General features: G+C 41.8%; 1 protein-coding gene and 1 long non-coding RNA gene across 4 annotated transcripts in view; both read right to left on the bottom strand.

The window, feature by feature from the left end:
• The window catches only part of LOC147242880 (glutamate receptor ionotropic, kainate 2-like), a 67949-nt gene extending 65798 nt beyond the window's left edge, over positions 1–2151 (bottom strand). For all 3 annotated transcript variants that reach the window (XM_086189836.1, XM_086189834.1, XM_086189835.1), the window contains exon 1: positions 1616–2151. In XM_086189836.1, the coding sequence (XP_086045962.1) occupies positions 1616–1739 (124 nt within the window). In that variant the 5' untranslated portion in view covers positions 1740–2151. The remainder of the gene's footprint in view (positions 1–1615) is intronic.
• A 14366-nt stretch (positions 2152–16517) lies between these two features.
• On the bottom strand, positions 16518–27225 carry LOC147242879 (uncharacterized). The gene is made up of 5 exons (XR_015110714.1): positions 27090–27225; positions 26182–26347; positions 22536–22685; positions 16956–17361; positions 16518–16632 (listed from the first exon to the last, which is right to left on the bottom strand). It is a non-coding gene; the product is annotated as an uncharacterized LOC147242879 (long non-coding RNA).
• Positions 27226–27737: the final 512 nt, after the last annotated feature.

The raw sequence follows: 27737 nt of genomic DNA, 5'->3' as shown, positions 1-27737 counted from the left end.
ATAAAACTGTACAATAGCCCGCTGAGTAAAGCTATAGAGACGATTTACTGCACTGTCCTTTTTTGTTCTGCAACGAGCGCCGCTGCCAGGAGGACAGGTCGCTGTCCGAGGTGCTGGATGAGCGTTTCCAGCTGCTTGTTCAGGACTATGGACAGAGACCAGGTTTCCAGAAGACAAAAAAAAAAAAAAAAAAAAAGATGGAGGGAGATTTGGGCTCCCTCGCAGCAAAATATCTCAGTGACATGAATCACCTCTTATCTCGCATGGATATTGACACTGATACCAGATGCCTGGAGGTTCCAGCGTGCATGGGATGAGGTCACAGGCAAGAAAAGTGAGACGCAATCTTATCTGCTGTCATTAGACCAAAGAGAAGGGCAAAAAAAACTGAAATAAAAGAATGTGGCACCCTCATTTGGAAACATCAAATGTTTATGCAGGGAGGTGAGGGATCATAGCATCGACACCCGGCGTCTGTCAGACAACGTGTGAGACGGGAAATCGCTGGTCGGGCTGAGTGAGGGTGCAGCAGGAAGACAAGCACATCCCGTTGCCATAGCGGCGGCTCATGCGGACGCAGCCTGACTCTTAAATAGGACCCTCAGGGGGATTTGGAGATTGTAAGGATGTGTTGTCAACACTTGGTGACATCCGCTGTTGGGGGGTGGGGGGGGGGGGGTGTGGTGGGGTGGGGGTGGTGGTGGTTGGGGGGGCTCTCCTGTCCTGTCACTCTTAAATGTTCTTCCGTCCACACCACAGACAAACGCAGCCACCTTATGTGTTCATGAGACAACAAAAAAATCAATTATTTTAAAATGAACTGCTTTGTTTTCAAGTTATGGATCAGAAGCATCTGACAACTGTTGAAGAAATAGTTCCATAGCTTACTTTTTCACATTAATCCCAGTCCCCCCATCAGGACGTGGCTATATTGACCACCGAGAGTCACTAAACCCCATGCCTTTTTAAACGACTTTGTGTTTTACTTTACCAGGACTTGAAACATGACTCAGCTGATCCACAGTAGCTTTAAATCAATGCTAATAATGAATCAAATCAAACAACGGGAACACACACACACACACACGCACACACAAGTTCATGGGAGGTGGAGTCACCGTCAGTGGTGACAGGTCCTGGTTGCATTGATCGGTCCTGTGTTTAGGCAAAATTTAGGCTGCTGCAGAGGAGACGCGGTGTCAGTGACGTGGATGTATGTTAGCGATTTGTCGATTGACTTTCATCAGTTCTATCCAAAGTGATCGGTTGCCTTCTGTTCCACATGCTCGCAACATTTTCCATCAAAGTTACTCCGGAAAACACACTCCTTGTGTGAGTCACACGTATAACACTCCTAACGACAGCAACCAAAGGTGATAGAAATACCGCTGCAAACTATTTTGAACAGCGTTAGTTAAAAGGTAAATCACTCCACAGTCAAAAACCGGGCAGGAGTGGGACTAAAAGCCTCAGTAGGCGTTTGCACCCTGTGAGCACCATCCCCGCGCGCGCGAGTGTGTGTATGTATAAATATGCATGTGTGTGTGTGTGTGCGTGCATGTGCGTGAAGACATCGTCACAGACGAAATCGCACCATAAACAAGTAGAACCTTACCAAATCTTAAGACGTGTGGCATCCCGCGAGAGTAACCAAGAAACAGCAACAGAAGCGGGATCAGCCTGAGGTTGGACCTGAAAACGAGACTGGTTATCATCAGATGAGGGGAGGTAATCTTCATGTTGTTTTGAAAAATGCACAGTGGTTTATTCCCCCCGGTGCGCGGGTTCGATTCCCCCGTAATTCTTGTGCGGTCGTCGGGCAAGGCAGGGTGACGGCGGCCCTGGATGCGCAAGATCACGGCATGGTCACTTGTGCTTTCCCTAAATCCATTAGCAGTCCCGGCATGATTCCTTCCCCTGCTCCTCTTTCACTGCGCCAAGATACAACAATCCTCCGGGTCGAGGGAAGACGGGACATCCATGTCGAAGGATACGGATCCAGTGGGGAGGGGGGAGCCCAAGCATGGGCTGTGTAGGTGAGGTATTGGAGAGGGTTTGGAGAAGGGGATCAAGAGCGCCAAGCAGAGGATACAGCAGCGATATGCAGCCCCCTATGAGGCGCTCTGGGTTGCTTGCGCTCCCATTATACTGCACTGCTGCACAAGCTCTGACGTCGAGCCAAGGTTAGTGTTGTGAACGCGCAGCAGAGACAGAGAGAGAGAGAGAGAGAGAGAGAGAGGGAGCGAGAGAGAGGGAGTAGGAGGAAGAGGAGAGCAATTGGTGGATGGCGAGAGAGAGGAAGGGTGGCGATAAACTTTCATTGTATTCCTGTTCTATAACTTCAGGCTCGCTGCGTGTGAAGATGGTTAAAAAAAACAAAACACCTTTTGGTTCTTCACATGCAACAGTAAGTTGGAACAGCCGCCCCCCCCCCCCTCACAAAAGCATCTATGATGATCATCTCTGATAAAATGAAATAAATGTGTTTTTTATAACGGTAATCAAAAGATATGAAGGCAATCAAACGTGATTGTCCCGCGGCTAACCTCTGCCAGGCTTCCACTCGTTTATCAGCTGAGGATCTCGGTTCAGCACCACGGACAGAGATCCAGCAGCCCCCAACACAGCCTGGAGAAAACAAAAACATGTTGATGCTGACGCATGTTTTAGACAATTGGCTAATTCGATGGGCATTTTCCTGTACTTGGTATATGGAGAAAAATCTCTACACACATTACATTGCACAGAAAACTGTAACATCTGCACACACACACAAGAGGGATATAATCTCACGCCTGCAGGATATCATTGCAGCGATTTTTCTCCCGTACACCCGAGTAGGACAGGCATAAGTAGACCCAATTTATGTTTTGTCATTCACAAATTCCCTTTCTAAGCCAATTTTATGGGATTTCAAGCAACAACCTTTGAACAATTTCCACCATCATTGCAGAAATGTGGGCGGAGTGGGATGAAAGGAATTAAAATTGGCAGAACAGCAAATCCATAATATCTACAGAAGCTGCCGAAAGGCACGAATATTTAACCTATGCAAATAACTCCACTTTAGACTTAAAAGCCTTCCAGCAACAGACTATTCTTGAGTGTGAGCCATGCGTCGATGTGAAGGTGGATGTGGGATACGCACACAGGATCCAAGTGTTGTTACATTTTATAAGCAAAGACATGCCATATCTCTCCGGGCTGTAAGCAGGCCTATCTGTGTGATTAACACATTCAAACAAGGCTGTTTCCTCTATGAGTTGCACGAAGAAAGATGGATATCTGCAGCTCTTGCATGGCACTACATACTATTGATTTAGCACTACATGCACCTTATCAGCGTCCGCCCCCAATGAGCAGCACTTCATGGGTCGATGGAGCCACTGGAGCTATAGGTACAGCAGCAGTGTGCACATGTCTCGGGGGGGGCAGGCTACTTTATCCCAACAGAGACGTGAAAGGAACTCTTTGATCGGCGCCACCAGGGTCCAAACTCTGGGTGAACACCATCATTGTGTGACTCATCTGTGAATGGCTCGCTTGTACATTGAAAAAAAAGGTCACTACATAAGTCCTGTTTGGGGTTTTGGATGACCTCATTCTTCCCGTTTACAGTAGATGCTGAGAATTTCGAAGAATTACAGAAAAATGATCGCGCTTTTGATTTACAGTAATAGGCGGCATAATGGTTTCGTAACAGAAGTACACTGCACTGTTGCTGTCTGCTGCCAGCATTTTAATGTAAACTTAAACTAAACAGAAGGTGATCTCACAGTACAAATACTGTAAATTGCTAGCATCACTGCTGCCATCCCCTAACCGTTATTTTTACTTGAACATCATTTTCAGCATCTCTTTATCTGTGTGTGTGTAGATAAGTGTAAGCGCCGATAAGGAAAGCATCCCAACGCTCCTCACTTTTTACTGAAGTGCTACTCCATTGTGCATTACCGCATTTGTCAAATCCAATTCACAAATAAAACCCTGATGCATTCAAAAAGCGACGACGGCGTGAGCTAAAACAAACTAAATGGCGTTAGATGGGATCAAGTATGTGGCGTGAACATCGACTTTGTGTCAGTTTGCGTGGGTCTGCACACCAGCACTCTGCAGTGCGAGAATATCAAAGAGAATGGCACTCATCATTCTACCATCTGGACCATTAGCATAATTATGGAGGAATTCAGGGTTTGTGCACAAGTCAACAGAGCTTCATGCGCCATGAAAGGAATGCTCATTGATCTCAGGGATATGACATCGAGGCAAAGGCAGGCTGGTTTCCTCTTCAAGTCTCAGTGCCCTCTGGCCCAAACCTCTGTTAATGCTAAGCCCTCAGGGTTTCCCTACAGGTAAAGGATGATTATGGTATTTTTAAACCAGGGGACCTATTTTCTCATGTTTTGGGGTCTAAATAATTAATGGGAACAACAATTTTAGGAACACTGAGAGGAAATACTATGGCCAGCAACTATAAAATAGTTGCAACATGGCAAATGTTCATGTAAAATTTATTTTTAATCTTTTTTGCCCTACCCTTCATTTCTTTTACCAGATGCTGTATCACCAAGCTGTCCAGGTCAACGCTCCACCCCCTCCGCTGCTCTGGGGATCTAAGAGGACTATGACAGGCTTCTTCCATCCTGCGTGGAATATTCGACCGCACTTTTTCTTACATTGGCAAGTTTCAGTTTCACCAGGGGGGATGTAGCACATACAAGGCTCAAGCTATCTCCCCCAGTTCCCCCTCTTGACCAGAGGAGGCGCAAGTGCAGCAACTAGGACACACGCCTTCATTTGGCTTCCCACCTGCAGACAAACCCACCTGTGTCTGTAGGGATGCCCAAACAAGCCAGAGGCAACTCGGAGAATGGAACTAGCAGTCGCCATGTCGGCAGGCAACACAACAGAAAGATACACTACCCATTTTTATGTTTTTGCAACCAATGGAAAGGATTCATCAGTGCAAACATTAAGAGACTCTGGAATGGTGGAGTACAGAGAGTGAAGTTTAGGGTTATATAATTTTTTTTTTTAAATCAACAATGGTTTTGTTTGCACATTTCCAAAATGATCTGCACACCAGGATCATTTTCACAATGTTGTCAGACACTTAGAATAACAACCTGAGCCTGTCAGCAGCAGAAACAAACACCTCGAGTGGATGTACTTTGACATGGACAATTGCTCCTTGCAGCCATTTGGCGGTTGTTGCAGTTATAGCATTCTCACTCATTATTGATGCTGTTCCAATATTTGTAATGCCAATTACTCATTCAGGGCCCAGCAGATGGAAAAAACATGACTCAGGTTTAAAAATACAAGAGTTATCTTTTAACGTACATGCGATTTGCAGAATCTAATTATATCATTCTTACTTAATACTTGGTTTTCTACGCCTGCACTTCTGCACGGGGTATTTAGGGTCAAACAGCTACATCTCTAAATATTTACCCAGTTGGTATTTTGATTTGAAAAAGAGGAGCTGATGTGACATGATACCATATCATCCCCCACAGCTGTACCAGTAAAAAAAAAAAAAAAAAAAAAAAAAAAGGTTTGGGCTGAAAACTCAGGCTTGTGTAGTTTTTGAAGGTCTTAGGTTTGTCAAAGAGATGAGATGCACAACTACACTCTGTGCTGTGACCTTGTTTGAAGTCAAATAGAAAAAGATCTAGTGTGCTACCTTGTTTGTTAAAATGTTGGACCATAATCTTTTCCAAAGAGTCATAATAGCAGTTATAAGTGCTATTGGCTGGAAATCACTGTACTCTTGAGGACATGGTTTATTGAGAGGGGTTTAATATGAGATGTCTTCCAAGCTAATGGAATGATATAAGTGTCAGCAGGCAGTTGAAAGATACTGTACGTTGCCAGACAGAGACCAATTCCCCTATAAAAGATTTTAAAACAATAGCGCTACTTGACTCAGGGCCAAGGGCTTTCCTGGGGTTAGTACACTGGAAAATGCGCCTGACTTCATCCCATTGACTGTTTAAGAAGCGGAAGGAACAAGTGGGATGTCACTCATTGGTTGCTGAGTTCCCTCTTTGAACATCTAGGATGAGGTGGAGGAGCTGGAGACACCGGCAGCCACGCCCTAAATCATTCTCTGATTTATCATTTATTTCACTCTACATGGGGCTGTAATTTCTAAAATGAACATCATGCTGCATTGAAAAGGACTTGGAGACTTAAACTCATTAAGAAAATGTCAACGGTGGTCATAAATCACAGTGAAAACTAGCCTGTAGTTAGACTTCAAAGAGCCATCACAGAAGTCGCCCCCTAGTGGTCACTAGAAAGGATGCAGGTTTAAGACACTTGAGCTTCACTCACCAGACAATTCAGCCACAGTCATGACAGTCCAGTACTGGTGAATGGAATGGTTTTAAATAGCTCTGCAGGTTTGTGGCAGAGTCCTAAGGAGAGATGAAGTGATTTAAATGTCTGCCGTCCAGATGCTAGCTGTAGCTCTCTGAGTGTCTTTAAGTCCTTTTCAAATTGTCTGTCTTTGAAAAAGTCTTAACTTTTCCTTGCGGTGATGCTTCTTTTGATATCTCCGCTCCCATGCAATTTTAAATTTGAATAGCTCTTGGGTAGATGTCACAAAAATTAATATCGTCCCTAATTACAGTGTTACAGTGTTAGTTTTTTTCCGCACATTTTTTCAGGTCGTCCAATCAGACGCTTGAAGCTCTGGCCTCCTCTCATGTCCTCATTTCTCTTTCCTTGGGTTTAAAACTGGTTCTTCTTTTAAAAATTAGGATTCCTTTTAGCACCCTGACAGAGGCCAGGAGAAAAAACTGTTTGGATTATAATAATTTCAGTCCCATCAAGCTGTTTTTTTTTTTATAGACACATTATGCAGCACATACACCTCCCACAGCTGGACTCTTCCCACGCTAAATAAAAAGGTCTCAACCTCACGCAGAGCATCTCAACAGTGAGACTACACACTGTACGGTAAACAGACGTCACTAAAAATCATTTCTAAATACACCGATCCTTCCACCTTTTGCATTTCCCCCTCAGCTGGCAACCCTGTTCGCTCTCACAGGGGGAAATCCACTTCTGTCAAATAGGGAGAAAAAGTAGACGGGCATGTCTATTTGAAGCCGGCTCTGAGTGAAATATGATAAAATTGCTCTGGATACTACCTTGAAGTTAAGGCTCTCGACCCCTGTTTCCTTTACCCAAAAGACCCTCTCCACTCAGAGGGCTGTTCTCTAATATCACCATGGAGGATGTATCTCCCTGGCTCCCAGTCATATTCACTCAGGTGTGCTGTCTCATGCCGTGGGAGTGGCGAATCTACTTGTTAATTATTCCCGCTCTTTTAGCTCATTATGGCTGGTAGGAGAGCACCCCTGTGGCATCTAGCAGATGTACTCCCTTTCTTTTTTTTTTTCTTATTCATGATCAAACCGTGTCAGTTTTGAAGGAGACCACAAATTAGATGAGTTTATACACACCCACTTGCTTGTAACCCAAGGAGAGTTCCATATGAGCTGGCTGGTGTGTTTATTCAAACACCATTCATGCACTGGGTAATGCAGAAGGGACTTTATGCAAAAGAGAGATAACCACTGCTAAAAGCCTTCTGTCATTCTCTCTCTCTCTCTCTCTCTCTCTCTCTCTTTCTCTCTCCCTCCCTCATTCCCTTGCTCTGTCACACAACAGACTGGTGGAAAGATAGCATTGGCAAAGAGAAGGATACCATGGAAACGAGAAGCTGATGCACTTTGAATGGTAAGACCCTGAAAGAGAAGACATTCATTCAATTCAATTGCCCTGGACTAAAGGCTCATCTCTGCTGCATTACATTATTCTATATGTTAGGATTTTATTTGAACATGTTTGGCTACATAAAAATAACTACAGTCTTATTTCATCAGCCTATTAAATCAGAGTAAAGACGGTTTAACACAAGACCACGTTTTATCTACTGGACACACACACACACACACATGCACACGCACACGCACACATTGAATAAACCTGTTACTTTCCCCAGCAACAGTACCACAGTAGCTGTTTCCTACTAACGCACCATACCATGTGCATTTCACTTGTGATCATGGCAGTTTTTTAGTTTAATATAATTACAATTCCCACTTGCATTTTTGCTTCCGCTTTGCCTTTGAACATCGGCGCTGGCCTATATATCTTGAGCAGTGCTGTCAATGAGATCCGCAGAACCTCAGTGGGAATACACTCTTCAGAAACGACAATTAGTCAAGTGAGACAGTAATTAGGACCTCTCTGCACACTGTCACTTCCAGTTAGTGCTGACAGATGCCCGCAAATCCCCCCCTCTGGTAGCTGCAAGAAGGCTGACTTACTTTTGAAGCTGCACCCTGACGTTACGATGCAGCTGCCATACGCAACTTATCATACCAGTGTTTTACTTTTCAAAAATATGGTCATTTGATTGGTCCGTCGCGCGGTTGTGATCACCACAGCTCCATTACACAAACAATATCATTACAACAGCTTCAAATTCTGCGAAGAACATCAACGCTCGAGTCGAATTCAAATACTTTAAACGTAATAATTAATAGTTAACAAGCTTCCTTCTGCAGTGAAAAAGATATCACAATATACAACAACTTCAAACAAGCATAGAAATATATATGCCAGTGAAAATATTCCTCAGTTCAGTAAAAGCACAAGCCTCGGGTCAAATTTAATGAAAATGCCTACAAAAGCATAGAAAAAGCAAACAGAGAGCTGCACTTGAATATTTGAAGTGAAACGCAAGATTTTGGTCTCATTGGAGAGATAACACTGAAGTGAGGTCCCCATCAGTCAGAGTCAGCTTCAGTGCAACTGGCATTAATTAATCGAAGATAACTATTCTTGCTCTTTGAATTTCTTTTTCTTTCTTTTTTTTTTTTTCCCAGGTCCCTGCAGATGAATTTCCCTGGAAGATATTAGCTGGAAAATCCTATGGCGCCACAACATCCAGACTTAACTAGCTGAAGTTGATAAACTATCACAAACTATCACAGGGAGAGAATATTTCACATGTTGAGCCAAAAGTCTTTCAGGCAGGGTAATAATATATCAGGGAGACATTTTTTTTGGTCACATACCAAGGATGAGAAGGCTATAACGTTTTCTTTTTTGTGCTTATATTTAAATTTGTACAAACCCTATCATAAACTTTGTATTATTTTTGTTTTGCCACTATCCGCCTCGCTTAATTCAACAAATTTGTCATATTCCTTTGCTTGTAATTTTGCCAAAAGTACTGTATCGTTTACAAATGATTCGGTCAAAACGAATCCATCCATCCATCGTCATCTTCCGCTTATTCCTTACAAGTAAGGGTCACGGGGGGGCTCTCTCTATCCCAGCGTCAACGGGCGAGAGGCGGGGTTCACCCTGGACAGGTCGCCAGTCCATCGGGCCAACATACAGAGACGAACAACCATTCACACTCACAGTCACACCTACGGTCAATTTAGAGTATCAATCAGCCTCGTCCCCAATTGCATGTCTTTGGACTGTGGGAGGAAGCTGGAGTACCAGAGAGAACCCACACAGGAACAGGGAGAACATGGAGACTCACACAGAGAGATCCCACGCCCCAGGACTCGAACCCGGAACCTTCTTGCCGTGAGGCCACAGTGCTAACCACTGCACCAACGTGCAGCCCTCAAAACAAATCGTTTGGTTAAACAAACTGAACTGAATCACTTACTGAAATGATCCGCTCTTTTATCAGCTTAGCTCTCCCTTGGGAGTGGGTGAGCAATGCGCTATGATTTAACGAGATTCGTTGCACGTGGACAAACATCTGGAATCCCTCCCCGAATGAGTGTATCCCCTGAGCTAACTGCTAATGTGTAGCGGCCCGCTACCTAGAGACAACAGTTTCAAATACTGTTAAGGCAGGTATCACCGAAAACCCATGAAGTATACACAAAATACACAATAAATCCCAAAAATATACTACATGCACTTCACACAGGCGGATAATCTTTTTTTTTATTTTACTGTATCGCCAGAACAAGGATGCAACATTACACACCAAGTTACTTCCAGGAGAACAACAATCACAGTCTCCAGTCAGCCTAGAGCAGCAAACTCTGCTCAGTCTGCTTCACACCGGAGGACAACAGGGGACAACAGATCCCAGCATCACGGCCACGGACCACCAACGGGTTCCTCTTACCTCCTCAACTGCAGAAGAATGTCATTGCTTTTCAGCTACAAACATACCCAGGAGGCAGCACAGTTACAGCCACATGAACACAAACGAACACCCAGACAAGTTTAAACAGACTTTTTTCGATAAACACAAACCAAAAATGTGAAGCTGACTCATAACGAGAGGGGAGAGACTCACCGGTGCTGCTGCTGCTGAGGCTGAGCAAGAACACACGTGCCAGGGTTTGCTCTTCCGAGGTATTGCACAGTGGATGTGAATGGTTTAAACTGCTGGAATGATGCTCAGAAAGTCTAAGAGTAATCCTGAAAAGTAGAACAGATCAAAATCACAAAAAAACAGTGTTCGTCTCTGACATTAAGCAAGAAAACTTTTAAAATGTGATTCACAACATCAATCAATAGGTTCGGCAAGCAGTAGTGACACCTGTTGTAAGTGAAGACGTTTTTGTAGTTGTAAGTCCAGAACAATTGGCCCGTTAGGTGGTCATGTGAGTCATTGGCCTCAGTTTCAGGTCGTTACCCCTCCCAGTCCTCTTGGGGGGGGGGGGGGGTGTTCGGGTCACCTGACTGAAGGGGTGAACGCTGGCTGCACCTCCTGGGGAGGGATTTAAAGACGGCATTGTAGGTGGGTGATAGGTGGTGTCTGAGGCACCTAACACCCACCTACAATGCTGTCCTTACATTTTAAAATGTATCCTCTTATTTCTTTTTTTTTGTGTGTCTTGATAGGCAGTTGTTAATGTCATGTAATGTCTTGCTGAGTATAGTTGGTAGAGCCAAATCAATATTGGTGATTGCCTTGGCATTTCAAGCCCCTTGTTATGGGTGCTTGTTACAATAATGCACTCGTGGAACAGTTTATATATATATGTATATATATATATATATATATATATATATATATATATATATATATATATATATATATATATATATATATATATATAGTGAAATTTTATCTCCCAAAAAGACCATCCCAGCAGGTGCCTTATCTTGTTGAGCTAGTGACAGGAATATGAACCAAATGCATCAGACTTTATAAGGTATATCATAGCATATCGTTGCCTTAAAATAATCAAAGTAATCGCCTGTCATTTTTTCAAGTTTTTCTGAAAACACACACAAAAAAATGGAGACAAAACATCATAAGGAGTTGTTTTGGGCACAACAAAACTCAGGCAATTATTTTAAGAAGGTGACGATATGGAAGAAAACATTAATCCAATATGGCTTCCACAAAACAGAGATCCATACTGAAAGATTTGTTTTGTAGTATCTGAATTCTGGATTTGTTCTGTTGCACTGCAGTCATGAACAGTGATGGCGGGGGTGATTATATTATCACCAAAACATGTTTGGCCGAATCACATTTTATTCGAGACAAATACATTCCTCCTGGATGGCTCCAATCATGTTTCACAAAAACGCAAAAGAGAGGCAATGCAAGTCAATGCAAAAATGTTCAAATGATGACCCTCAGATGGCAAAGCTGGCAATCTGAAGGGATTCATCCGTGCTATATCGAATGAGATTAATCAAAAGTGAATATAAATTTCACATAAAAGAGGAAAAGTTAAAAAAATAAATATTTAGGCTTTATTTCTTCGTTTATTTTGTATGAGTCATCTGTCTGTTCTCGTCAGGAAAATAAATGTTTTCTTTGCTGTGTGGTTTCACATCTTAGGCAATCATCAAACACACACAAACACACACACACACACACACACACACACACACACACACACACACACACAGGCTGATTGGATGGCGGATGGCTGGAGTTGTTATTATAGAGCATCCAGCAGAGTCTGGTTTGCAGGATAAGGATGTCCTTACAGGGCATTTCTCAGTAAGAATGATGAGAAAACAGCCCCCTGTGTGTGTTTGTGTATGTGCATGAGAGAGGGAGAGAAAGAGTTTGAAAGTGAGGAATAGACAGAATATGGACAGTTGCATCTGTCTGCCTGCATATTTTGGCCCTGAAATAGAAATCCTGGCAATGCTTGCAAAAAGTGACTCCCCCCATTGGAATAGTCAGTGCCAAGGGCTTGCCTGCAGAGGAAAAGACTGAAAATAAGAAAGGAACTCAGATGGCCTTTTAGCAAAGACATTTCCATCTTTGGTGTCTATGAATAAGCGCATGGGCTAAATGCCATGGCCTACCGTATATGCCATACATGACATGATCGACATAATCACAGGGAATTGATTTCGGCATGTCTGAGCGCAAAGACTACTGGGTTCACCTTCCGTCAACGTCAACAGTCTTTTATCTTTTCTTTAGTTTCACGTAGATTTTTTTCCCCAAAGTTTTTAAGTGGAACTACAAGCTCACACCCTAGACCTTTTATGTTTTCACTTCACTACTTAAGTGTTCTGTATTTCCGCAAAGATCCCATGATCAGCTGTTGCAACTGGGGATTTGAGGGCCCAGCAGTGCCTTCTGAGATCAGAAACTCCAAACAAGGATAACACCCTCTCAGCATGCTCTCAATCGAGGGATCAGTTACTGTGACTGGAAACAAAATGTCGCAGACAGCTATCACGCAGGAGTTGCCAGAAGGCAAAAGCTGGCACGACTAATATGGCTTGTCAGAGTGAAAATAGCCTGGTATTGTTCTCACCTTCTGAAAAGGTACAGGAATAATGCTTTTGTCTTGTTCATCTCTCAGGAGTCATGCTCTAATAGCTTTCCAGACTCATATTTCCCCTGTAAGGGGGATTTTCACTGCAGAGAGTGTAGTAATGGAGGCTGAGCTTTCCATTTACATCTAATTTAGCATGAATCATAAATCTGACAAATTCATTTCTTTAGACGGCACTTGACTCATTGGTTTTAAGAACTGTCAAATTGCCCGGATGATGATTTATTAAAAACTAGTGCAGTGCCCGTTGTTTTAGGTGTAGAGCAATGGGTTGTGTGACTCTACAAAACCTCCAACATTGATGCGATAGTCAATTGTAGGCCTACTCGGCACAGGGAAAACAAAAATTGGACGGACAGACATACGACCTGAAATCATAATGCCTCTGGTTTGTGGCTGCTGCTGGCGCGGAGGCATTTAAAAAAAAAAACAACCTCAGAGACAGAAAAATGCAATGGAACAATCACATAAGTCAAAATTCCAACTTGGAAACTCGGAAAGGATTCGTCCTGCCCAAGTTTGCCTCTCTGAGGTTGCAAAAAAAATGGATGCGCAAACAACGAGAGGCAAAAAGAAAATGTTTTTTTTTCTTTTTGTACTTAAATGGACTGGAAAAAACTTGTAGTCGCCATTTCGATTTCCATTCAGCTGATTTGTGATTGAAACAGCATGGAGTCCTTTTAATAGCCCGCTCCTCCCATCTCTCTTTAACGTGTGTGTGTGTGTGCGCATGTGTATGTGTGTGTGTGCAAGTAAGCAGCCATCCCCACACACCTAACCATGATAAACAAACTAGTTCGTTGTTGGTGTAAATGTTTTCCTGAACAGATGTTTTCGAACGTATTTTGATCAGGGGTCATAAATACTAACTCATAACCGTCAACTTGCTATGAAATGCTGGGTAATCTCTGACTTTGATCTAAGTTCTGTGATCTTGGGGTTTAAACTTTAATCTCTGACTGCTTTGATCTATATGAAAACAAACAGACTGAGATTCCTTGCTTTGTAAGAGAGAAGTGCAGCAGGTGTAGTTTGAGGGGTGGGACCATGAGTTGTTTGATGATGTCATAAAGCATCAAAGCCTATCCAGAATCCTGACTGTCATCTCAGTCCGTTTCCTGACTGTCAATCACAACAACAAAAAAAGAAGACTTTTTCAGTATTTAACTCTTAACTTCGAAATATTTGTCTGTTTTCTCCGGAATTTTGTCATATCAGACACTGAACCTTCATTCCCCAAACTCTCAAAGTCAGTACTGCACTTAGCGGAGGTACTAGCAGCGACTCAGATGACCTGCTATATTTCTGTATGTATGTCTGTCTCTGCCTCGATTATGTCCATCATCCACTTGATGTCAAATTTGCCATGTGTATCGCTTCCTCCTCCAACATTAAAAAAAAAAAACTTGTTACAAGCATTTCTGCCTCCGTGAAAACATTCAGCAAAATGGAGCATCAGTATTAAAAAATGAAGACAGTTTTAATCTCATTTATGTCCTCACTGTCCCTCTCCTCTCCTCCCATTAATCAAACCCCTGCATGAAAATGACTTTAAACCTGATCCTGCATGCTGTTCCACTTCCACTCGAGGATGCCTTACAACAGTCTCTGCACGTTTTCCTTCTCTATTTAAATTTAATCGACACCCTTCAATCTTAATCCATCTTGAATTAGAGGTGGCCGTAGCGTGTAGAATGATTAGTCGAACATGTCTGTACAAATACTTCATAAAAAAATATCTTGATCACTTTACACGTTGATCCTAACATCGATTTCGATGACGACAAAACCATGAAATGTGAAAGAATGCTGAATATATAGGAGACTGTACAGGTTAAGTGGTTCTGAAAATCTGGAGAGAGAAAAGGGAGGAAAGATTTGTGGAAAAAAAGAGGGAGACAAAGACAAACGCGGAAAGGGAGGGGAGAAGGGTAAAAGTGAGTATGTAAGAAAGAGAGCTTGGTTCCCTTTGTGGCACAGTGCTCCACCACTTAATCATCCCCTGGTCTATAAATAAGCCTTCACCGCCATGGAATATTGGGAGATTAATGGAAGAGAATGGAATGCCATAATGCTCTAAAGCTCAGACACTTCTGTTGCACTTCAGTAGAGCAGATTTCATTTTACTTCCCCACCAATGGCAGACTTTCTCATCTTCGGTTTTATCATAACAAATGGAGAGGATAAGTTTACCAGATTGCATGCTGTTTCCTCCATCCTCCCCTTCTTCTCAGTAAATTAAACAAGGTTAAAAGTCAAGAAAAAGAATTCTTCTCTGCCGCCTTCATGTTTTGTCTGCCTCGACACAGTCTTACAGGAGAACCCACTCAACGGCACCCATATATATAAGGGCTGAAACAATGATGCAATGCAAGCTCGAGGAAGACCATATGTTTTTCTCACAGCAGACTTTTTCCCCTCATTTCACATTCTGTGCGAAGCACTGCAGAGATTCTTTCAGCACTTTTCACAAATACTTGATTCCTGAGGAAATGTTGATGGTGTTGTGGTAGCAGGAATCACTTTCTATCTTCTCACTCCCCTCAGTGAGTGTGTGTGTGTGTGTGTGTGTGTGTGTGTGTGTGTCTCTGTGTGTGTCTGAATGTGGTTGCAGCTGTTCGTTCAGTAGGTTCACATTAGAACTATTTGGCTTTGAGAGGAAAATGCCAGAGGAGAGAGTTTGTACTGAAAAAAATATTATCATGACTTTCGAGTCCCTTCGTTAAATTAGATGGGACGCTGGCGGTGCAATCACTGCAGATAATAGTGGCTGTGCAGCAGCTAACGTGAATGTCTCTGGTGCTCCCTCGCATCGTAGCTCCCTGACTTTCTTATCCCTCATGAAGACAGGGTCTGGAACTGGATTTTCATCTTCTACCTGCACTCTTCCCTTGATCAGGAAACAATCCGCGGTGCACACACATTCGAATACAAATTTCAAATGGTGAAGGATAAAAATAATAGCAAGGGAAAAAATTGGATACCTGCACACTCTTTTAGATGCTCCCGAAGTGAGTTTTAAACAGTATACTATTTTTGACCAAAAACACCTTTGTCAGACACATAAACTCCAACGTGCTGAAATGGGGCAATACAAGAAAACAAGGAAATAGGCATAAATTTGTGACATAGCTGTAGAACAGCTAGCTCAACACTGCCATTCCTGCCTGCAAGCCCTGAAACACTAATTGCATTATGCAATAAATTGAGAGGAAGCTGTACATTGAGGAGGGAGAGATAAACAAAATATACCTGTAGTTATTGTGCGTATGAGTCAGACCACTGTGATACAGAATTTAGATTCACTGCTTCCCCACATTGCAGCACTGCGCTGTTGTCCAGCACCTCCTGCTGTCAGTACGAGTTCAAATTAGTTCCAACCATCTGTTAGAAACACACAAGACTGCACTACTCACAAAACCATATCTTGTTAGGAAAACCTTGATAGAAAAAGCTAATTATTGGTTTTACTGCTGCTGGATGTTTATGTGATTCTCCCATTAATTACGCAAGATGATGATTTCATAATCAACAAAAAACCGAAGACAGACTGCCATGACCCCCCAGAAGAAGTGTAAATAGTGATGGATATGTTTAATAGTTTCGGTGACTCCTGTTTTTCCAACAACTCATTGAAACAGAACAGAAACAGCAAAGTAAATTGAAAAGAAGAATTAATTCATCCTCTCTGTCCGTGATTGCCAGAGTTTAACAATTGCAGGGGCATCCGAACCAGACTTTCTAGTCGTTGCTGTATTTATCCCTCTGGTCCTGATCGCGGCAAACAAATCCCCCTGTTGGATTGTAACTGAAAACAAAGAAATAAAAAATTTGAATGATTCATGTTTTTAAAATAATTTCACACAAGAACGTCTTCTCAACAAGGTTCTCTACTGAAACCACTCCCTTATTGCTGGAATGTGATATATTTATAAGAATGGAATTTACGCGAACCGTTGAAATAATTCTTGTGAAATCTCATTAAATGTGAGTAGGAGAATCAATCAGTTCTCATGTACACCGAAAATTTGTCCCACCGTGCATATTGATGACAACATAGTGCTGAGTGGTTTTGACTGGCTGTAATTGCTGCATTTAGCTCATATGAATTTGGTTTGTAAGACGACTTACACACAGAGGACCTCTCCTGCGTTGATAGCCGGGGTCAGCGGGTCTGTGGTAACAGCCTCGACGTACAGAGGGAATTCACAAAGCTCTCCTGGGTAGGCTTCTCTCAGGCTAAGCAGGGTCTCCCAGCCTCTGGTTCCACTGGGATTGCCCCGGTCATACCACTTTGTCCAGCATACTGTGGGGAGCAATAAAATAGACAATGGGTGACTGGTGGGATGCCAGGGACATAAATGAATGCACACAAGCAGTTAAAAAGAAGGTGAAATCCACTTGGCATTCTTTGGATAGAGGACATTCTTTACTTCCTCCACCACAGAACGGAGGACAGCTGCTGAAACAGACGCGGTAATCCTCTCAGATCTTAGTTTGGGTGTTTGTGCAGTAGAATCCAGTGTTGGTGGATGAGCTGACAAAAAAAACCAAAAACAAAATTAAAACAAAAAACCCACAATGATGCAGAATTTATTTGTTTCTGGCAAAATGTTTTTGGACAAATGGATCCCAGTAACATTTGACACAGACATGTAAGTTGTCCCTTTAAACAATATTTCAATACATAAAACGTGTTGCTGGGTATGCTGGAGTACACGGAGTGCAATGGAAGAATGCAGAGCTCTGCCAAAATCCATGTGGTATTTCCTCAGACAGACATTGTGCCACAGTCAGGAAACATTCACATTTTAAGAAATATATTCAAATATCAAAAATTTGTGGCAAGGACGATGGAACGCCCATACAATTTCAAATAGAGGTCAGATGGACAGAAATGTTGGACATTGGCGAAGCTGTCCAATCGGCTGATCTGAGTTAACTGCAGTTAGAGTTTACTACTCTCGATTTTTGCCAGAACCAACTAATTATTTTCATAATCCCAAAGACACACAGATGAATGGCACTGAAAACCTCAAAACAACAACTAATGTGAATTACTGCAAGTGATTTACTTCCTGAGTATCATGATCTCCTGCTGCAGCTGGACTGAGACCAGACAGACAGAGTTTCCACCTGAGTATCTACTGGATCAGGGCAGATCTTTCCTGGATTTTCCTTGCTAAGGAGGGAGAAGTTCTCCCACTCTCCTGCACCCCCCCCCCCCCCACACACACACACACACACACACGCACACACACAGGGTTTATTTCTGTCAAAGCATTCTGGGCACAGGTGTTCAAATTCAGAAAATCACAATCAGCAGAAAGATGCCATAGTTGTCTGGTTTAAATATCAAAAAACATTCACAGATACTTGGAGTTTCAAAGTAAATACAAGAACTATAATATTCTTATGAATGTTGTTGGGATCGAAGTCACTGAACAGCATCTTTAAACCTGGGTTTGGAGAGATGGGGACCAACAGCTGGTTCTGTGTGAAGAGTGGAGGTTTTTTAACGTTTAAATAATTCGCCAATATTTAAGAAGAACATTCAAGAACAAAAAACAAAACTTAACACATGGATTCAGGTGTAAATGAATGAATGAACATGTCATTTACATAACATCCTTTTGCAACAATCTGTGTATTCACTTTAGAGTTTTTCCTCATTCAATTTGTTATTCATTAAAGCAAATCCCATATGTTTTAGCACAGTTTTGCAAAAGAGCTAGAACAGTCCACTGCAATTCTGCACAATAACCACATGCCTTCCTGACCAAAAAGAATGTGATGAATCTCAATTAAACTTTAATCTGGCAAAAAAGACCCATGCAATAATCCAAATTAGTCAGGCACACGTGTATTCCATAAATACCAAAGACATGGGATTTAGTGGAATTGTTGTGATGTCTGCTAAGTGGGCAAATCACCTGCCAGGGGACAGTAATGGCCAGTTAGAGACAACAATTGAGTGTGAACAGCTGCACAGTGTCATCAGTGTTCAGTTTGGGAAAAGGTAAAATATATTCTTTACTTGGACTATAGTGTATAACTAACAGTACTTTGTATATATATATATATATATATTATATATATATACCCATATGTATATATGTATATGTATGTATGTATGTATGTATATATATGTATATATGTATATATATGTGTATAGATATATGTATATAGATATATATATATATATATGTGTGTGTGTATGTATATATGACAAAATGGCACACCCTTCCCCTCAATAAGGACTGCTTTCTGGTGGCTGTGCGTGTGAACTGGTATGGAGTGAGACATGTTGTGAAGGGGTCGGTTTAGGATTGGGCCAAAATCTGTTTCGGACAATGAGCCAGTGGGATTGAGAAAAACTGCAAGTTGAGTTAACTTGCTAACACTGGTGTTAAAGGGGTCTTACTTGCATCTATCAGGTCGGGTTGATGCACAATCTTCGGGTGGCTTTCTGGTAAAGATTATCAAAAGGACACTGTACATGAGATGAATTCCTAATCTAAAGAAGTGTTGATCATTGCAAATACTGAGGAGGACTCACTGAAAAACCATCCAGCAATCAGAGCAATAATCAACTGTTATTGATGAAGCAGGGGACCAATAAAAAGGTTAGGATAAGTCAATGATGTATACTTTATGTAAAAATTGTAAAGATAGAAACATTTTAAATGCTGAAAAGACAATACTAAGATTATCCTTTACCACTTTGATAATGGTCACAAATAATGAGATTGCTAGTGGGCAGAATTTAGCATTTACTGATTTTAATAAACCAGAGGGAGAAAATACACACTGTACAATCTTGAGTACATTTTAATTTTGAAACACTCTTAATAAAAATAAGAATATTCTTGATACGACTAACTAGCAAATACAAGGAGCCTGACTGAAGGCGCCATTAAAGGTGACAGAAGAGACTCACCAACTCAAGTTCTCAGCGCATCAGAATGTTCAAGCGAAACTGTCTGGCTTGTTGAAGAACGAGCGGATGTCTCTTCACCAAAATCCTGCTTTATATCCAGCTAGAAGATCTCAAATTACTGCAGCGGTATCCTCCTGTATTACTGGAGATATTTGTTTTGATCAAAGCCAAAGAAAAATTAGCTTCAGGCAAAAAAAGGCGAGCAAGTTCTACTGCAAAAGTCTTGAGGAAGCAGGCAAAATTTCAGCGTCAGTTTCACCTTTCTCAATCACTCACAAAAGTCCCAAACGGAGCACGCAATGAACAGCATTTTAGTTACCAGTAGTGGGTGTGTCCACACTTGGGGACAAAATGGCTTTGACAACCTCACTTGACGATGGTCAATCATTGTATTTATGTTGACTCTAAGTGCCGTTTCAGAGTAATTCTGATAGTTTTTGCCTCATTTGCATATCAATTGACATTATGTGAAACATTGCAGTTTATTAGTCACCTCGGACTTAAACCAGCCTCTTAGTTTGCTCGTCATGTTCTTGGCTGCTCTTAGGACTGGACTGAAGCAAAGAGCATGTCCTTTGCTTAACCTGAAGTTGAGTATTTTTGCAACAGTACCACATGCTGCCTTACTTTGATCTAATAAGTAACTTAGTATAAACAGGTTGGCTATCTTTCCCTTCTCAATCGTGAATAATTAAACTTTACCAAAGACAGGTTGAGACGCTGGAGAAATGCCTCCACTGGCATTTATAGTAAAAGAAAAAAAATAATAACTCTGTGGATTTATATCTCATCTTTGAATTAAACGGCCCCATACGTTTGATCATCAAATGACACTTTTACTGTCACATGACATGAAATCTTAGCTAACACATCCGTAAACAAGACTGGCCCGCTACATTTGCAGAAGTTAGCTATGTGAGCTACCACAATAACATGGTTTGCTTACATGTCCTTTGTTCAACTTCAATGGTTTTACATTGTGTTGGTTGAGTCTGTCTTTCCTCTCCATATTTGACAATATAGGGAGTATGACGGTCACATGCTACTAGCTGGCTTCACGGCCTCTTTAAACAGAATATGGTACATGAGACGTATGGGACAGCTAGCTAGATCAGGGATGGTGAGGACTCGGCTGCACCAGTATTGTACCTTAGCTCAGATTAGCATCCCGGTGCTACACCAGACCACACATGGATTTAGATGAGTCTAAATGGCCTGAATTATGCTTCGACAATCATCCGACGTATAAACCGTGAGGTGTGTAGGACTGTGTGCTCTGTGGTCATGTGCAAAAGATGTTATCACTGGGATCAGACTTTTGCATGCAAACTCAAACACTGCCTTGAGGATCCTCCAGACCCAAATTTGCGTTTTTAATTGCCTGGATCATAATTTTCTTCCCTTCTTTGAAAAAGGCATGTAATTCCTTGGAATACCAAACATGTTCCATTTGTGGTTGGTGTAGTTTACTGTCACAAAATCTCATTTCCCTGCTTGGAGGCTACTCTGAGACTGTTGCCTTCTGCTACTTGAAACCTGTCAATTTAAACAGATCTAATTTTGCCCTGCTTCTCACTGCTCGCTGTATACGTTCATACTGTTGCACTGCTGCTGCTCTAAGAAAAATCATTCCTGCTTGCCTGGTTTGCCTGCTTTGTGTTCTTGGCTGCTTTTACTGCAAGACTGAATCGAAGAACATGTCCTTTGTACATCCAGATCAACCTGAAATTGAGTGCACATGCAGCAGTAGAAAAACACCAGAAAGTTGGCCAAAAATTATAACTTAACCAAAGTTGCACGCAAAGAAATGCCTTCTCTGGCATTAATGGTAATATAAGGATAAACATAAAACTATGCGGCAGAGGATGTAAGAGGACCACCGAGTCAATCGACTAAAGCAGAATTAGTCTGATGTAAATATGTCTGGCTGTGACCTCTCTCTCTCTCTCTCTCTCTCTCACACACACACACACACACACACACACAGTTTTGGAGTAAATAAATTTCAATAAGTTTTAACAAAGCAACACAACATCAGAAGTCTTTTCTCTTATCATAGAGCTTCTTTGTGTCACCTTTTGGAGTTGGAGATTCTTACAGTAACACAACATTTTGCGCCCCAGCTAATTAAGACTGAAAAGAGTCATTGTTAAAACACTTATTCATCCCCATCCTGATTTATCAGTGTGTGTGTGTGTGGAGCCGATAGTTCTGTTTACATGATGGGAAGCAGCTAATGCTGTAAGTGTATTCACATACCTGGCATTGTGTGGCTCGGATCAGTTCCAGATGAACGCATCATTGTTCATCTGGAACTGATGCAACAAATATACAAAAAAATGAAATAAATCTTTCTTTCTTTTTTTTTTACTTAAACAAACAAATCAAATAAATCTTCATCTGAAAATACACGTATTTAATTCCTACTGTATAATGAGGTCAAGGCTGTATTTTACATTTGAACATATCTTATGCATACGTATCTAATTGCAGACACTTTAATCACAGTTTCTTTGATGAGCAAATGACTTTGGGGAGAACTTGTTTTCTCTCTTGACAGTTTCCCAGCATCAACTGTCGCCATCAGACCAAAATCATTAGAAATGGTAGTATGCCAGCCAAGAAGTTGTTGTTGAGGACCACAAATTCTCGGTCGTTTCACTCTTCGTACATCTTAAAATGAACATTGCAAACCTTGTACACCATGTTGATATAGAACATCATTGCCATAATGAAAGGCAAATCCACCGGCCAGAAAAACTCTTCCTTACCTCCTTCCTAATCTTTCAATATGTGCCCCATTCCATCCTCTAGCCAGCTTCTTCTTCCTCGTCTTTGTTGGGTTTTGTGGCAGTTGGCATTCACAGTGTTGCATGAATGCCTCCTTCAGGTTCCACTCACAGCATGCAGTCATCTAAAGCCTTCCTCGCAGGACAGGTCACCAGTCCATCACAGGGCCAACACATAGAGACAGACAACCATTCACACCCACCGTCAATTTAGAGTATCAATCAGCCTCGTCCCCTCTTGATGTCTTTGGACTGAGGGAGGAAGCTTGATAACCAGAGAGAACCCACACAGGAACAGGGAGAACACAACACAGTTGGACCGCAGTCTTGTTCTTACCTTCTCATACACTCCCATTTCTTTTGCTGTTTCATCTCATTCGGCTAACACTTTCTTTTCATGAGCAGTCCTTTTCAAAGCATGCCTGCAGCAACCCTCTTACTGGGTAGCCATCACCATGCCACTTTGAATTAACTCAGTAGTTGGTCAATGGTTACTTGCCAATGTTAATTTGTCTGCTTTAATTATGAGTTCATACTGATTGTCCTTATACACATGTTGAAAGCTGATCACACCCAGAGAGTAATGAGCAGCATCATGGAAATGCAGTCCTTTCTACCTAGCAACTCTTTCAGCAGCCTTTAATCAGCTCCACCTTCATCACTTTTGTGGCTGCTTCTTCTGCCAGTTTGTTACACACCAAAAAATAATGAGTACCATTCATGAAATGCACGGAGCAAGTTCTACCAAGGAAACTGATCCCACATACTCAACCGAACACATCATCGAATATCAGTTAATACAATGAAGTCATTCTAACCAGTTACATGAAGCCTTAATCCAGCCTTAGCTAAATACTGTAAGAATCAAAATGGCTGACTCAAATACCTGCTCACAAACATGACAAGTTACTTTTTGCGATGCAGTATTAACAAAAGTTTTCTCACTAAGCAAACTTAAAGGCAATGCTTTCTAAGGGCCCCATCGCTCACTCTTGAGGCCCATGCTTGCATGATATCCAGCTGTGCCAGTACAGAGTTTTGGTGCTGGTCCTTACACAGTACATCCAAAGCCTATCCTTCATCTTGTTCTTTAACATTTTTATGTGGTGCCTTCCTCTACACAGTCTTACAGGAGGAAAAATTCGACGCCACCAAAATATATTAGATCAGAAACAAGGATGCAATGGAATCACTAGAAACACCTTAAGACCATGTGTTTTCCCACGCTACATTTCCCCCCCCCCCCCCCCCTTATTTCACATTCTGTGCAAAGGACTGCAGAGATTCAGCAAAGCATTTTATTTTGTTGACAGTAGTTACAATGGGGTTTTTGAGCCACTGTGTGAAATGAAAGTAGTAGTAGTAGTAGTTGCTCCCTAGTGCACTGCAGCTAAGCTAACTAGCATTTAGCCATCCACTGTCCAGCTAGTACATGAATAATGCAAGCAGAGAGGGGAGAAGGGTATCTGTCTGCTTGTCTGGTACTCAGAATAATGAATATTGTCCCAAAATGAACCAGATATCCAGTCTTTTCTCTTACTATTGTATAACACACCAGTCGGGGCAGGAGTACACAATGAAAGATTGGAAGCATACTGGGGGGTCCTAAAATTTTTGATTTAAAAAGACAGAACTAATTGGCTTGAGGGGAATTAACTGGAGCTACACAATTTGTGACACAGCTATAGAACTGCTTGCCCCAGTGCATTGCTCTTCCTGCCTGCGAACCCTGGAAACACTAATTGCATATGCTATAAATAGAGAGGAAGCTGTACATCGAAAAGACAAACCAAATATACCGGTCGTAACGGGGCTGTGAGTCAGTATACTTTGATACCGAATTTACGAGGACAAGCAACAATATTATGGCCGCTGACAGATGATGTGAATAACAATGTTTATGTCATTTTAATACCAGCTGTCAGGGGAGGAAATAATTTTTGTTTTGTTAGAAGCAGAAAAAAATAGGGGAGTGTAAGGGTCTGAGCACCTTTGACAAGGGCCAAAGAATGATATTGAATTTACTCGGTCTAGTTTACTTGTTGGTTGTTGCCAGTCTGCAGTGGTTAGTATCAACAAATGTGGTCTACGAAAGGACAACTGGCAAACTGATGACAGGGTCATGGATGGCCAAAGCTTAATGATGTACTGTATGTGGAGACCTATGTGAGCCTGTGTGGTCCGATCTCACGGAAGAGCTTCTGTAGAGCAAATTGCTGAATAAAAGTCAAAGCTGTTTCTGATAGAAAAGGTGTCCAAACACATGCATCACAGCTGGGTATGGGACTGCCTAACTGGTCAGAGGGGCCCATTCTGACCCCCGTCCATTACGGAGAAGCATTGGACAAAGGTGGCCTGGTGTGAGGTATCACATTTCTTTTTAAATCACCTGGGTGGGTGTGTTGGTGTGGCTTATCTCACTATGAGAAGAGGGCAAGTTGGTGGAGGCTCTTGGCAATATTCTACTGGAAAACAATTGGTCCTGCCATTCATGCGGATGTCACTTTAACGGACCACCTACCTGAACATCGTTGCAGACCTAGTACACCCCTTTATGTAAACGGTTCTCCATAATGGCAGTGGTCTCTTTCAGCGGGATAATATGCCCTGCCACACTGCAAAAAAATGGTTCTAGAATGGTTTGAGGGAGACAACCGCAAATTTGACTTATTGACTCGGACAGATCTCAACCTAATTCAGTCTGATCTATGGAGACCCACCTCCCAACTGAGTGCCAGGTACCACAGCACACCTTTAAGGTCTTAATGAGTTCATGCCTTGATGGATAAAGACGTTTTAGTAACAAAAGAGGGACCTCGTCAACATTTGGCAGGTAGTTGTAATGTTATGACTGATTTATTGCTTCCCCACATTGCAGCACTGCGCTGTTGTCCAGCACCTCCTGCTGTCAGTACGAGTTCAAATTAGTTCCAACCATCTGTTAGAAACACACAAGACTGCACTACTCACAAAACCATATCTTGTTAGGAAAACCTTGATAGAAAAAGCTAATTATTGGTTTTACTGCTGCTGGATGTTTATGTGATTCTCCCATTAATTACGCAAGATGATGATTTCATAATCAACAAAAAAAACAAAGACAGATTGATACGGCACAAGGACAGCCCTTTTTACCGCCATGACCCTCCAGAAGACTACTCTGTAGTCATGGCAGTATTTATCCCTCTGGTCCTGATCGCAGCAAAAAACAAAAACAAAACACTGTTGGATTGTAACTGAAAACAAAAAAATAAACAAACAAACTGAAAAAACAAGTGATTTGGGTTTTAGGAATAATTTCGCATGAGAATGTCTTCTTAACAGGGTTCTGTGCTTAGACTATGTTTTGTTTTAACTTGTTTTGTGAGAATGCGATACAGTTCAACTTTGTGTTGTTTTTTTCCTTCAACTGTGTTCTTATGTCTTGATTAAGTCAGCTCCCGCTTTATTTTGGGGTTCAATCAAATGTTGTTCAGTCAGTTAAGGAAAACAACAACAACAACAACAACAACAACAACACATTCCTCCAGGTAACTATTGAGAAACTAGTAATTTTTGGGATTGACCAGAAACAGAAAGAGATACAGAAGCAGAAAACGATGTCTCATTATACCCCTGCTCTTTTTACCTGTTTAATGTAAGTAGATGAATTCACAAATCTCTCCTGGGTGGGCGCCTCTCAGGTCACGCAGGAGCTCCCAGTCTCTGGTTCCACTGGGACGGTCACAGTAATACCACTTAGTCCAGCATACTGTGTGGAGCAATAAAAGAGACCGTGGGCGACTGGCAGGACACTACGGACATAAATGAATGCACACAAGCAGTTAAAAAGGAGGTGAAATCCACTTTGCCTTCTTAGCATAGAGGACATTCATTACTTCTTCCACCACAGTACGGAGGACGGCTGCTGAAACGGACACGGTAGTCGTTACTACACTTTTCTGGTTGGTCCACATTTTTACAGAAGAATCCAATGTTATGGTCTGATCAGATAAAAAAAAAAAATCACACCTTTCAAACAGTTGTTTAGATACATAAAATCTATTGCTGAGTAAGCTGGATCCAAACTCTCCACCAAACTCCACCAAAATCTATGTAATATTTCTTTTATTATTAATCATAATAATATGATTAAATTCACACAATATGTCCTGCTCTTTGATTGGCGTGTGTCATATTTAACAATCAAAAACAAGAGGCAAGAGCAGGTTCAGTTTCAGTTTTGCTGTTTGAGTTAAGGTGAACATGAGCTAGCTAAAAGCGTACTGGCTTTCGTCGATCATCTCATTGATCATCGTAACGCTTGTGATGGACGCCTGGGCGGCGGGTACAAAATCAGAAGACACTGAGACGGCAGCAACTACCTGCCAATCAGAGGCAGAGTAGGGCGTGTCTTGGAAAGAACACTGTGTTGAAAATTTGGTCCTGTTTTGGTTAATCCTGATGACCGACAGAAAAACACCAATAAAAACCTCCTTGTCAGAGGCAAAAACAATATTCGTGACCATATGAATAACATTCAAGCGATTTACTTACTGAGTATCATCATCTCCCACTACAGCCGCACCAGAAAGAGTTTCCACCTCAATAGCTAAAAGATTTCCCTTAAGAAGAAAGAAGAAGCTCTCCCAGTCTCCAGTTCTGCTGGGGTTTTCTCTGTCAAACAAGTCAGTTCAGCATCCTGGACAAAAGTGTTCAAACTCAGAATTGAAATCTTTTTACAGCGTAAAATCATCCAAAACATACACACTTGCATGCAGTGTGTATGTAAACACAAAAGATACAATATTCTTACCAATGTGGGTGAGATAGAAGCGCTGAGGGAGGTTTTAGTAAAAAAACAATAGGTGTTAGACTTTTCTATACAAATTGCATCAGAAAATGGTTCGGTCAGTATTTCTAATGTCATCATTATCACTGAACAACATCTTCTACCTGGCTGTATTGGAAGGGTGGGGAGCTGATTGAGTTTTCCTGTGTGAAAAATGAAAAGAATTTCTTTAATATTAAAGCTACTCCAAAAAAAAAAAAATCAACCAGGAAAAAAAAGAGCAAAAAAACCCAAAACAAAACCGTTTTTAGATCTCAAACCCACTGGTTGAGGCGTGAATGAATGAATTACATTTACATAATTAGATTTGGAAACAATCTGCATTCTCACAGTTTTTGCCTTCAGCTGGGCTC

This window comes from Aulostomus chinensis, chromosome 20 (assembly GCF_037954235.1).
Source record: "Aulostomus chinensis isolate RoL2024-O1b breed Wild chromosome 20, RoL_Achi_v1.0, whole genome shotgun sequence".
Taxonomy (NCBI): Eukaryota; Metazoa; Chordata; class Actinopteri; order Syngnathiformes; family Aulostomidae; genus Aulostomus; species Aulostomus chinensis.
Note: the sequence above shows the minus strand (reverse complement) of the source record. Positions and strands in the feature narration are given on the sequence as shown.